General features: G+C 62.6%; 2 protein-coding genes across 4 annotated transcripts in view; both read left to right on the top strand.

Annotated features, from left to right (window-relative positions):
* Positions 1 to 1,658: 1,658 nt before the first annotated feature.
* GPR119 (G protein-coupled receptor 119) lies at positions 1,659 to 2,636 on the top strand. The gene has a single exon (XM_009932345.2). It carries the CDS (start codon positions 1,659 to 1,661, stop codon positions 2,634 to 2,636), a length of 978 nt encoding a protein of 325 aa, XP_009930647.2.
* A 3,528-nt stretch (positions 2,637 to 6,164) lies between these two features.
* Positions 6,165 to 12,758, top strand: part of ENOX2 (ecto-NOX disulfide-thiol exchanger 2) — a 43,284-nt gene continuing 36,690 nt past the window's right edge. The window contains exon 1 of one of the 3 annotated variants that reach the window (XM_075435879.1): positions 6,165 to 6,232. In XM_075435879.1, coding sequence (XP_075291994.1) covers positions 6,193 to 6,232 — 40 coding nt within the window. In that variant the 5' untranslated portion in view covers positions 6,165 to 6,192. Of the gene's footprint in view, positions 6,233 to 9,246; positions 9,264 to 10,295; positions 10,450 to 12,758 lie in introns of those variants that run through there. The other 2 variants (XM_075435881.1, XM_075435880.1) reach the window with 2 other exon arrangements.

Here is a 12,758-nt window from a genome sequence, read left to right as displayed (position 1 = left end):
GTCCCGGCTGTCCTGCGCCTTCTCCTCTCGCTGTCTGCCCTCCCCTCCACCGTGGGGTCCGGATCCTCTCCCCGTCGGGGCTGAGGCTCCCCAAAGCTCTCCCTGGGCAAACAGAAGAGGAGGAGGAGTGAGGGTGTGGGGCCACGGGAGCCCTTCCGAGGGGTTCCCGAGGGGCTTCCCCACTCCACAGCTCCGTCCATGCTGGCCACGACTCCTCGATCTGCCCCATGCTCCCTCCCCACCGCGCTGCCCGCGCCCAAACTCTCCCCGCTGCCCGCGCTCCCCGGTTACTGTTTGACAGAGCAAGGCTTGGACCTGCCCGGTTTCCAGGCAGCCCGGATTTTTCTGGCTCAGGAGGCAGGAGAGGTACTTGCGGCACTGTGGTCAGAGGGATGGAGCCGCCGCGGTCGCAGCCCCTGAGGGTCACCCGCGGGGTTCCATACTAGGAGGCTTTGTTTCCGTGAACTTCTCTGTTACAAGCTACTATCAGTGAGGTCAATACGCTCCTGGTTAGTAAAGCACGTGTGTGTACAGTCTTTTTCTTCGTTAGTATTCGTAGCAATTATATGCACGCTATGGCAGGGTCCTGGGAGCGAGGTTGGCTGGTGATGGGTGAAGTCTCTCCTTGGAGATGATCCATGCCACGGAGCCTGGCGTCAGGCAGCCATCCCGGCGGGTCTGGAGGATCCCACGGCGAAATTCACGCTGGGGGAGCCCTCGGAGAGAGAGGGGGGCTCGCTTTGGGTGGGCAGCCCGTTACTTTGAGGTGGCTCTGTGGGTGGGCAGAGGACGCCGGCTCCTGGAGCAGCCGCTGCCGGCCCCTGCTTGCCTCGGAGGCCCCGGTGCAGGCTGCGGCGGCTCCTTTGCCCTGCAGATCGTGGTGCTTTCTTTGGTTTGGGCTTGTCGAGGGTGCCCCGGGCTCCAGCTGCGCTGACCAAGGGTGCTGCCGTCTCCCAGCTGCGCCTGCCGGGGCTGCGCCGGGTTCCCCGCCGGCAGATGTTCTCTCCAGCTGTGTTTTAGCAGCCATCTCTTTTCCCCCGCCGGCAGATGTTCTCTCCAGCTGTGTTTTAGCAGCCATCTCTTTTCCCCCGCCGGCAGATGTTCTCTCCAGCTGTGTTTTAGCAGCCATCTCTTTTCCCCCGCCGGCAGATGTTCTCTCCAGCTGTGTTTTAGCAGCCATCTCTTTTCCCCATTATAGCCAGGTCGCCTTCACCAAAGGCTCAGCACTGTTCCCTCGGTCCCTGGGGGAAGAGGCTGCCCCGGCTCTGGCAGTGACCCCGCAGCAGCCCCACAAGCCGTGCCACCGACACGGACGGGCGCTGGGAACTCCCTCTGCTTGTTCCCTGTCACCAGCACCCGTGCCAAAGCGGGGCCCCGGCCCTGCTCGCCGTCGTCGTGGCAGCTGCCTGCCCAGGCACTCCCCGCTCACCCCCCGCTCCAGGGTTGTCTGGAAACGCGGCGGGAGGGGAGGGCACGGCGGGTGCTGTGCGTGCGGCGGTGCCTTCCGGCAGGCAGCTGCTCGGCTCCCCCGCCTGCGAGACGCCGCTGCGCCCGGGGCTCTGGCTGCGCCGCCCGGGAGCGGGGGGCTGCCGAGACCCCCAGCTGAGGGACGCTCTAGGGCCGTGCCATCAGTGGGCTGTGCCCCGTGAGGGACAGCCATGGAGAGCCCAGCCGTGGGAGCCGTCCTCGCTGTGCTGGCCTCGCTCATCATCACCGCCAACGCGCTGGTGGCCATCGCTCTCCTTTGCCTCATCCAGAAGACCGGCTCCAAGGGGCTCTATTTCGTCCTTAACCTCGCCGTCGCGGATGCCGTGGTCGGCTTCACGGTGACGGGGCTGGCCGTAGACAAGCTTTCCCAGCCCTTCCACCCTCCCCAGATCTTCTGCGTCCTGAGAATGGCTTTCGTGACCTGCTCTTCCGCTGCCTCTATCCTGTCGCTGCTCCTGGTTGCGTGGGACAGGCACCTGGCCGTCAGGAAGCCTTTCCACTATTTCCAGCTGGTGACGGGCCTGCGGGTCGGCGTGCGCTTGGTGGGGCTCTGGCTGGTTGCTGCCGCCATCGGCTTCCTCCCGGTCCTCAACCCGGCCTTTCAGATCCCCACCCAGGAGAAGTGCTCCTTCTTCGGGGTCTTCCACCCTGCCTACACGCTCACCGTCTTCTGCGCCGGCTTCTTCCCAGCGCTCTTGCTCTTCATTTACCTCTACTGCGACATGCTGAAGATTGCCTCCGTGCACGTGCAGCAGATCCGGGAAGTGGAGCAGGCAGGGCTGGCGGGGGGCTGCCCCCCGCCTTGCCCCGCCACCGACATGAAGGCCATGCGCACCGTCGCCGCGCTCATCGGCTGCTTCTCGATGTCCTGGCTGCCGTTCTTCGTCGCCAGCGTTGTGCAAACCGCCTGTCCCGCCTGCTTCCCCCACAAAGTCATCGAGGACTACCTGTGGCTGCTGGGACTGGGCAACTCCCTCCTGAACCCCCTGCTCTACGCCTACCGGCAGAAGGACGTGCGGACGCAGCTCGCCCGGCTGGCCGCGGCCGTGAAGAGGATGGTCCTCCTTCACCTGCGGAACGGCCGCCGGCTCCCGGGCGCGGGCGCCAAGCCTCTCCCCACCGTGTCCTGCCTGCGGCTCCAGGACTGACGCGGTAAGGAGCGGCCGTCGCCGCCTTCCCAGCGCGTCTCCTGCATCGCAGCTGTGACCTCGGGGCCCGCCGGCTGCGGGAGAGATCAGAGCCAGGGTGGGACCGGTCCGGATGCGAACCCCCAGCCGCCAGCGCAGCCGAATCCCCGCCTGCCCACAGCACGGCGCGTTCTGCACCAGCACCGGGCACCCCAAATCGCAGGTTCGTGGCGCAGGCTGGAGTCCGCCTGGAGATCCCCAGCAAGAGCAGCCTCGTGTCCCCCGCTCTCACTCCGCAGCCTGGGATCCTTCGCCCACCGCCGCCCGGCTTCCCCTGCCCAGACCGGGAGCCGCGTGCCCTCCGCTCTCCCGCTCTCCGGGCAGCGAGCCCCCGGGCCCGGGGCAGGGCTGCTGGCACCGGCTGGCTCTGGTGCCTTCGGCTCTCAGCCCAGGCAGCAGCGCCTGTGAGGTTTGGGCACGTCCTAAACCTGTCCTGGACCGCAAGCGCTCCTCGCCGCTGCCCCTCCTCAACCGAGCTTGCCGTCCTGCACGGCAGCCTGGGCCGTGCCCGGACCTTCCCCTGCTGTGGCCAAACCTGCAGCGGAGGGTTGGCCCCGCGCCGAGGCGAGGGGCACGGCTCCGGGCTCTGCCGCAGCATCAGCATGGCTCTGGGCTCTCTGCCATGGCACTGGTACGGTTCTGGGATCTCTGCCGTGGCACTGGTACGGTTCTGGGCTCTCTGCCGCGGCACTGGTGCAGGTCTGGGCTCTCTGCCGTGGCACTGGCATGACTCCAGGCTCTCTGCCATGGCCCCAGGGACGAAGAGGGCTCCCTGTGCCTTGGCAGCGGCTGTGCCTGCAGCAGGGCAGCCCCGGGCACTGCACGCCTGGCAGAGCTGCGGGGCAGCACGGGCTGTGCCGTCGCTGTTTAGCTTGGGCTGTAAAGCGGGTTAACGAGTAACCGGCAGAACGCTGGGCTGTGGCAGCGGAGCGGGAGAAACTTGGAGCCGGGGAAAACCCCACGCAGGGGGGCTGCTTTGTCCCGCCAGGGCTGTGGGGCTGGATTCGGGGCTGCGAGGGTCCCTGCACGCTGACCCACCCTGGGGGGCACACGGTGCTGCTGCCCGCACTGCAGCCGTGGCCGGGCTGCTGACCCTGCCGGAGGTTATGAAGATGTTTAATTGCTGAGCATAAAATCACGTCCGCTTAATCCATATGGCAAGAAAATTTCCCTTAAAAAAGGTTTCTTAGCTACGAACATGCCCTAATCTGAAAATGAGGGTGCTCTGCGTACAATAGCTGGTTTCCACCTCCGTCCCTTGCCCCACCGGCAGACATGAAGGCTCAAGGCCGTATCCAGGACGTGTCTGGAACCTGCCTTGGTCCTGAGGCCTTCCCCATCCTAGAGGAAGAGGCAAAAATAAAAATGCCTTTTAAAAAAACCCCAACGAGCAGCCCCTCGGTGGCACCTGCCTCTGCTGGGGACAGGCCAGACCAGCCATCGCGGCACCGGGGCTGCTCCTGGCCCCGTGACGTGGCTCGAGCCGGAGAGGAGCCCCCGGGGAGCAGCCCTGGCTGCGAGGGTGGGCTGGCGCCCGGGGGTGGGTTGGCTGGGGGGATCCAGCCTGGCCCCGTTCTGGGCATTGGCGTGTCAGCTGTCCCTGCTCCGTGCTTGCTGCCAACTCTCGGTGAAGCCCGAGCTCCGCCGGCTGCTGCTCTGCAGAGCTGACCCACCCTCACCCAGCCTCTGACCACGCCGCAGGGGTCCTCTGCCTGCCTGCGACGCCGCGCTGCGGGCGGGTGCCTGGTGTGGGCAGGGACGCTTCACACGTGGGGCCCTGGCTGCTTCCCGAGCGGGCTGTGGCCAGCTCCGCCGCCCCGGAGCCCTCGGCAACGTTGGTGGCCTGGGGATGGAACCGGACGAGGCTGCAGATCGGGAATGGGAGGCTGGAATGGGGTGAGGGGTATGATTTCCTTCTATCTTACACCGGTATAAATCAAGGTTGAACCCACCGACTGACGACAGGACAGCAGGAGAGCCCAACCCCTGGAAACCGACATCTACGTGACCACTTCTTCAGTTTTTTGTCACTTTGAAAGAAGCTCGTTGTAAAATGAAGCGTGATATGGAGGGGAAATAAAAAGAGCTCACAAAGCGGTGTCCTGTCAGTCCTCATCGGACACCAGTTTCAGCAGGGCCCAATGACTACGGGACTGGGGCACGTATTTACATTCTGTTTATATTATCTCATCGACCGGGAAGGTTAGCGTTGGCACCAAGGCAGGACAGAAAAGGCTGCCTTTGCTGCTGATGCTCACGCTAAGTGCCAGCTGAGATAGTCTGTTATGCTTATTTCTCCAGGCTAGCCAGGAAATTGCCTCATGGAGAACAGACAGGGCCAGGCTGCAGCAGCTGATTTGAAGGTGCAGACTTTGGGTCTGACGCCAGCACCGAATGTCTCCGAAGGTCTGGGGAAATTTAGACCCGAGATTCCGATTCAGCGCTTCGTGAGACAGAGAGGACAAATACCGGTTTGGACCCACTTGTGACACGTGTCAGGGCTGCTCCAGCTTGGATTTGTGCTTTGCCCCTGCGGTGAAGCAGGACTGCAGGTCTGGGATGGGAGACTGGAACCGGACGAGGGTGCAGGTCTGGGACGGGAGGTTGGAACTGGACAAGGCTGCAGATCTGAGATGGGAGGTTGGAACTCGGCAAGGCTGCAGCTCTGGGACGGGAGGTTGGAACTCGGCAAGGCTGCAGCTCTGGGACAGGAGGCCAGAACCAGGTGAGGCTGCAGCTCTGGGATGGGAGGCCAGAACCGGGCGAGGCTGCAGCTCTGGGACGGGAGGCCAGAACCAGGCGAGGCTGCAGCTCTGGGACAGGAGGCCGGAACCAGGCGAGGCCACAGCTCTGGGATGGGAGGCCGGAACAGGGCGAGGCTGCAGCTCTGGGATGGGAGGCCGGAACAGGGCGAGGCTGCAGCTCTGGGATGGGAGGCCGGAACAGGGCGAGGCTGCACCTCTGGGATGGGAGGCCGGAACAGGGCGAGGCTGCAGCTCCTGACCGGAGGCCGTGGCGGCGGGGAGCAGGGGCTGCACAGGCCTGCAGCCACCATGGCAGCGGGTCCCCGGCTCCGACAGGGCCACGGGAGAGGGGACCCCCATGCCAGCCCTGGCACGGGTGCAGGGCGCGGCCCACCCCGTCTCCTCGGGCCGGGGCCGCTCACCGGCTGCGGCTCCGTCCCCGAGGGCGCCTGGGGACCCCGCCGGTAGGACGGGGGGGGGCCGCAGGCCTGGGCGCGGGCGGGAGGCCGCGGCGGTGGCAGAGGGACGCGGATTAACGGCGAGCGCTGCCCGCCCGCCGAATAAAGCGCGATTCTGCCGGCCGGCTCCCGGTGCCCGATCCCGGGACGGGCCCGGGGGGGCGGGAGGAGGGCGGCAGAGGCCGGGCCGGGCTGAGGTACCGGGGCCCGCCGGCCGCGGAGGCCGCCGCCTTCCCGGCGTGCTGTGCGCGCAGCGCCCCGCCCCCTAGGGAGGCAGCAGCCAATGAGTGGCCGCGGCGGGGGGGCCCGGTGCGGATGTTCGCGGAGGGCGGCCGCGGCGGGGCCAGGCCGGGCGGTGAGTGCGGGGTCGGGGAGCGGGGAGGCCGCGGGCCGCGTTGTGTGCGGGGGAGCCGCGGCGGCTGGGCCCGCCAGGGGAGGCTGTGGGGAGCGGGGCGGGGCGTCGGGTCCGGTTGGGGCCTGCGGCGAGGCCTGCGCGGCGGCTCCGGTTGGGGCCTGCTTCCGCGGGTCTCTCCCGCCCCGTCCCCCGTTTGCGGAGCGCAGGGGCGGCAGCGGGTGGCGGCCCACACGCCCCACGGGTTTCCCCTTCCCCGGGCCGGGCGGGGATCGCGGCCCTTCGCGGCGGAGTGGGCTGGAGCAGCAGCCGCGGGGGAGGCCCCGGAGCAGCGCAGGGCTGGGGCCGGTGCTGCCGGTACCGGTGCCTCCAGCGCCCCGTGCCGGGCCGGCCCTCGGGGAAGCTGCTGGGAGAGGTTTGTGCCTGCAGGCTGCCCGCTGGGCCCGGCGGCACCGGGAGCGTCGGCAGCTGGTGTGGGAGGGAGCAAGGAGCGAGTCAGAGTCCCGGAATGGTTTGGGTGGGGAGGGGCCTCAAAGCTCACCTGGTTCCAACCCCCCTGCCATGAGCGGGGACATCTCCCACCAGCCCAGGGTGCTCAGAGCTCCACCCAACCCGGCCTTGAACCCTGCCAGGGAGGGGGCAGCCACAGCTTCTCTGGGCAGCCTGGGCCAGGGCCTCACCACCCTCATGGGGAAGAATTTCTCCCTGATATCTCATCTAAATCTGGCCTCTTTTAGCTTAGAGCCGTTCCCCCTTGTCCTGTCACTGCACCCCCTTGTGAAAAGCCCCTCTCCAATTTATCAAACAGACTGGCTGTTGTGCAGGCTGCTCCTAATCACAGAATCACAGAATCCCAGCATGGCAGGGGTTGGCAGGGCCCTCTGTGGGTCACCCAGCCCAACCCCCTGCCCAAGCAGGGTCACCCAGAGCAGGCTGCACAGCACCGCGGCCAGGCGGGGCTGGAACATCTCCAGAGAAGGAGACTCCACAGCCTCCCTGGGCAGCCTGGGCCAGGGCTCCGTCACCCTCAGAGGGAAGAAGTTCTTCCTTGGGTTCAGCTGGAGCTTCCTCTGCTTCAGTTTGTGCCCGGTGCCCCTTGTCCTGTTGCTGGGCACCACTGGAAAGAGTCTGGCCCCGTCCTCCTGACCCCCACCCTGCAGATATTTGTCGGCATTTCTAAGGTCCCCTCTCAGCCTTCTCTTCTCCAGGCTGAACAAGCCCAGCTCCCTCAGCCTCTCCTCGTAGGAGAGATGCTCCAGTCCCCTCCTCATCCTCGCAGCCCTCCGCTGGGCTCTCTCCAGTAGCTCCTCATCTTTCTTGAACTGGGGAGCCCAGCACTGGACCCAGCACTGCAGATGGGGCCTCCCCAGGGCAGAGCAGAGAGGAAGAAGAACCTCCCTCGCCCTGCTGCCCACACTCCTCCTTATGCACCCCAGAATCATTCTCTGAGAGTGGTTGGTTTGCGAAGGAGGGGAAAAAGTGGCAGCAGGTTCTGCTCTGCGGGGCGTAGCTGGCTGGGCTCGCTCTCTGCGGAGCGGCGGGCAGGCCCAGCCGTGGAGCTCGGCTTGTGCTGGAGCTGTTCTGCCACAGCCAGACCGTACGTGGGCAGCACCATTCTGTTCGGGCACACGCGTCCCGGTAACGGCGGCTGCCCGTGGGCTGTGACTCCCCCGCAGCCCCGCTCCGCAGGGATCCTTTGCCCACGGTTTGTATGCGCATGCGTGCACACATTTATTAGGTTCATTAAGCGTTTTAGTAAAGCTCTTTTATGTGTTTCTTATTGTCTGAACTATTTTGCTCATATTTTGGTCATGTGTGTGAGGTCCAGCTGTTAACAGTGATGGATATTCATATCATGCTCTGTAGAAACACATTTGTTCCTTAGTGCCACGTGTTTACGCAGACATGTTCGTCCTTGGATAGATTACTCATTAGTCCACGCGCTACTACACTACCCTAGTGAGGCCCCATCTGCAGTGCTGTGTCCAGTGCTGAGCTCCCCAGTTCAAGAAAGATGAGGAGCTACTGGAGAGAGCCCAGCGCAGGGCTACGAGGATGCTGAGGGGACTGGAGCATCTCTCCTACGAGGAGAGGCTGAGGGAGCTGGGCTTGTTCAGCCTGGAGAAGAGAAGGCTGCGAGGGGACCTAATAAATGCTTACAAATATCTGCAGGGTGGGGGTCAGGAGGACGGGGCCAGACTCTTTCCAGTGGTGCCCAGCGACAGGACAAGGGGCAATGGGCACAAACTGAAGCAGAGGAAGCTCCAGCTGAACCCGAGGAAGAACTTCTTCCCTCTGAGGGTGACGGAGCCCTGGCCCAGGCTGCCTAGGGAGGTTGTGGAGTCTCCTTCTCTGGAGATATTCGAGACCCGCCTGGACAAGGTCCTGTGCAGCCTGCTGTAGGTGACCCTGCTTCAGCAGGAGGGTTGGACTAGATGACCCACAGTGATCCCTTCCAACCCCTACTATTCTGTGATTCTGAGAGTTTGTCCAGCAGACTGGCTCCAGCCCTTCATTTCTTTCCTGCCCTGAGAGCTGACTGGTTCATTTTTCTGTTTCTTAACGCGTCGTTTGAGAGGTTTCTTAACATCCAATTAAAAAGCCCCCCGCGTTAAGCTGTCAAAAGCTCTGTCTGAGGCGCTGTAAGGTCAGGTTTCTTAGTTTAAGGTCATGTTTTTGGTGTGGGTGACTTGAGCTGGTGGAAGTCAGTCGCAGTAATTTCAAAGATAAGGTGTTGCTGGAGAGGCATTCTGTGCACCTTCCGAGGATGGTGTGAGATTTCTCCCCTAATCCCCAGCTTTTCTGCTGACATTCTTCGGTTGCCAGTGTGTCCGTCCGTCCCCACCGCGCCCGGCTGCTCTGCTCGGCCGGGACGGAGCCCGGGGCCTCGCGCCGGTGCTGCCCCTCGGCGGGGGAGCCGCACTCGCCCCTCCGCCCAGGCTTTGCACTGGGATCTCCTGGTGATCCTGGCGCTGCCGGAGTTTTCTTTGGGACTTCCCTCTTTTTCCCTGCTTCCCTGACTTTTCCCCAGTAGGTGTGTGCCGTTAGTGCTGCGTCCCTTTGCCTGGCGTGTCTCTGCTCCTGGCCCGTCAGAAGGGCGTTTCTGAAGACGAGAGCTTCTGAGTGTTTGTTCGGAAGCGGCAGGTTTGCGCTCCGGGCGTGCTGTAGCGAGGTTGGCAGGACGGGGAGGGAGGTGACCGACGGGCTGCCCGGGGTCGGGCCCGTCCCCTCGGAGCGGGGGGCTGCATGCCGGGCGGTGGGGGACGAGCTGCGGCAGCCTCCGTGGAGCGAGCAGGGGTTTGGTGTGACGGCCGGGGCGCGGGAGAGCGCTGCGGAGCGCGGCCATGGCAGCCGAGGGGCTGGGGCTGTGCCGGTGGGCACACGTGTGTGCGTCCACACGCGGGTAGAGAATTGTTTTCCTTTATTTTGGGTTGTAACAGTGAGCAAACGGCAGAGATCACATACGACTTGATCAAGTCTCTGTGTTTTTGCTGCGGTGGGTATGTATTTGTGAACATATGCCATTCGCTGCTTGAAAACGCCATGTTTTCAGGTCAGATTTTCTTTTTTTCTTTTTTTTTCTTTTTTTTTTTTTTGTACAGAATCACAGATTACAGTGCCCTACCAGAATAATTAGCTTGTCTGAACTCATTATTTCTTATGATTACTAGCTTCCAGAATCAAAGAGAGTGAGCGGTGTGCCTCTTACCGCCGCGGGTTACCAGAACCTGATCTTTCTGTGCAAAGGCACTAATCTCAGGCATGCAAACAGGGTTTATTTAACTGAGTGCCAGCGCTTAAAAGCATTGATGCGTGCAATCCCGGGCGCACTCAGACGTACTTGCTGCTAACCGCCTCTCCACCTGCTCGTCCCCCCGGTCCCCGCAGCCCAGACCCGCCTCTCGCCGTCGCTTGCTGCAGACTGATGGTGACACATGCAGCCGCCCTTTGCCAGCGCCGGACCCAGCCCCTGCGCTCGATGCCCGGCTTGTCGCCGCCCGCCCACGGGGCAGCGCTGTGGTGGTCTTGTCGCTAGGACCCGGCTCTCCTTTCGGGCTCCGAGCTGGAGGTCGGAGGCTGGTGTGGAGCCGCACGGAGCGTGGGAGCTCAACCCTGGACTCCATCTTTTAAACAAATACAGAGGCTGGGAGCGGCGGGAGAGCTGGCTGAAATACTGGCGTACGATCAGCATCTCGCCGTGTTTCTCGTGCAGTGCGCAGGTAGAGTGTGTGTTGTGTGCGCCTTTCCCGAGAGCGCGTCTCTCCGGTAACGCCTCGCTGGTGGGGGTAGCGTGTGGGCTTCGCTGGAGGTGGCAGCGGTGACTACCCAAAGCCTGCGGTCTCGTCAGCGTGCCTGGCCACGTCTGGGTCGGACCGCTGGTTGTGAACCGCGCCGCTGAAGCCAGGAGGGCAGGAGAAAAGAGTGCACAGGCCCAGGGGCAGTTTTTGAACCTGGGAACTGGTCTCGGAGAGCAAATGGTTGGTATCGAAACGTGGCTTCAAAGCCTCGCTGTCTGCTCTCCTTTCCCTTCCTTGCTGCTTTCCCTGATGGATTGCTGCAGGCACTGTGCACCGTGGCTGCTTCCGAAGGGTGTTTCTTTGGGGCTGAAACCAGCTGGCTGGTAGCGGATGGCAGATTGCATCCCAAAATCCAGTTTATTTCTGAGTTGCGTTTCTGAACATGCAGAAGAGAAAAGGCACCCCTCTTCAGGCTGAGCAATACTTATTGCGTATATTTGCCAATGTTGGCAAAAGGTAAATCCATATTTATAGTAAAGCCTGCGTCAGCCCATTTCTGAAGTTCCTCATGGTGCTGGGTAAGAGAGAAGTTTGATGAGTGCACATGATCTACTTGGGCTTTTAAAGTGTATCATTAAAATGCTTTTAGGTGTGTGGAAGTGCCAGAGTACCCATTACTAGTTTTATTTTCTTTGAGTTACTGGGGAGAGATTCGTGTACCTGCTTTTTATTAAGTCGTTGGGTGTCACGAAAGCCCTCCGAGCCCCGGCCCGGCAGCAGTGCGAGGTCGCTGTCGGAGCGTGCGGGTCCCTCGGCCGCCCCGGTAAGCGGGTCTGCGCGTCTCTGCGGCGGTGCTGGGCTGGCGGGCAGAGCGCCTGTGGTCACTGGGGTAAACCCAGCAGGGAGGATTTGGCAGAAACCCTGGCATGGAAGCCCGGCTGGCTGCTGCTTTCCTGCACAACCGCAGGAGCCGGGCACAGCGAGCTGCGCAGACTGGCGGTTTGTGCAGGAGCGGTGTCACACGGTCAGCTCACGGGAGCAGGAGCGGTCTGTAGGACAGTGCTGAGCGGTGCCCCTCGCTGACTCTCCGCTTGCTTTTTTCTTGCTGGGCCAAGCCCTGCTAGCAGGAATTGGTGGCTGGAAAATGAAGTCCTGTCCAGGGTCTGGTGCGGGACCCGGTGAGGGTAGACACTGCCCTTGATTTATGCCTGGAACATTGAGATCTTTTCCTATCTCCATCCAGGCCCTTTCTAAACGTGTGCTGAGAAAGCTGCAGCTGTGTATAGCATCAGCCCGGCCCGAATCGATGCGTGCCCCGGGGGACGGGCAGGGCTGTGCGTTGTTCGTGCTGTGTACTCCAGAACAGAATCCCAGCATGGTGGGGGTTGGCAGGGCCCTCTGTGGGTCACCCAGCCCAACCCCCTGCCCAAGCAGGGTCACCCAGAGCAGGCTGCACAGGACCACGTCCAGGAGGGTCTGGAATATCTCCAGAGAAGGAGACTCCACAGCCTCCCTGGGCAGCCTGGGCCAGGGCTCCGTCACCCTCAGAGGGAAGAAGTTCTTCCTCGTGTTCAGCTGGAGCTTCCTCTGCTTCAGTTTGTGCCCGTTGCCCCTTGTCCTGTCGCTGGGCACCACTGGAAAGAGTCTGGCCCCGTCCTCCTGACCCCCACCCTGCAGATATTTGTAAGCATTTCTAAGGTCCCCTCTCAGCCTTCTCTTCTCCAGGCTGAACAAGCCCAGCTCCCTCAGCCTCTCCTTGTAGGAGAGATGCTCCTGTCCCCTCCTCATCCTCGTAGCCCTCCGCTGAACTCTCTCCAGTAGCTCCTTCTCTTTCTTGAAGTGGGGAGCCCAGAACTGGCCACAGGAAGCTGCGCGTCTTCCCGGAGACACAGCCCAGCATCTGCTTCCAGAGGTGAAGACCACCGACAGCACCCTGCCACGCGAGGGCTTGCTGAGGATCGTTTCCTGCTCGGCTTTGAGCACCTTCACTCTTTTACCCTGACTCATTTTTCTAGTGAGGAATCTTGGAGTCTAAGTTGTTTTTTAAAAAATTTTTAGTCACTGTGTTATGGTGGCTCCTGGTATCCTGCTCCTAAAAACTCACTCTTCTGACAATCCCTGGAGGTACGTACTGGCTGTGCTTGGAGGTGGAGGGCAGGCTAGCGCCCGTGCCACGTATGGCTCTCGAGAAATGCTGCTACCGGCCTGACACTCACTGAAAAACCTGATTTTTCTCCTCCTCTTCCCTTAGTTTCTGCGTAGAACTGCACTGCAAGTGCAGAAATGTGCTG

This window comes from Opisthocomus hoazin, chromosome 14 (genome assembly GCF_030867145.1).
Source record: "Opisthocomus hoazin isolate bOpiHoa1 chromosome 14, bOpiHoa1.hap1, whole genome shotgun sequence".
Taxonomy (NCBI): domain Eukaryota; kingdom Metazoa; phylum Chordata; class Aves; order Opisthocomiformes; family Opisthocomidae; genus Opisthocomus; species Opisthocomus hoazin.
Note: the sequence above shows the minus strand (reverse complement) of the source record. Positions and strands in the feature narration are given on the sequence as shown.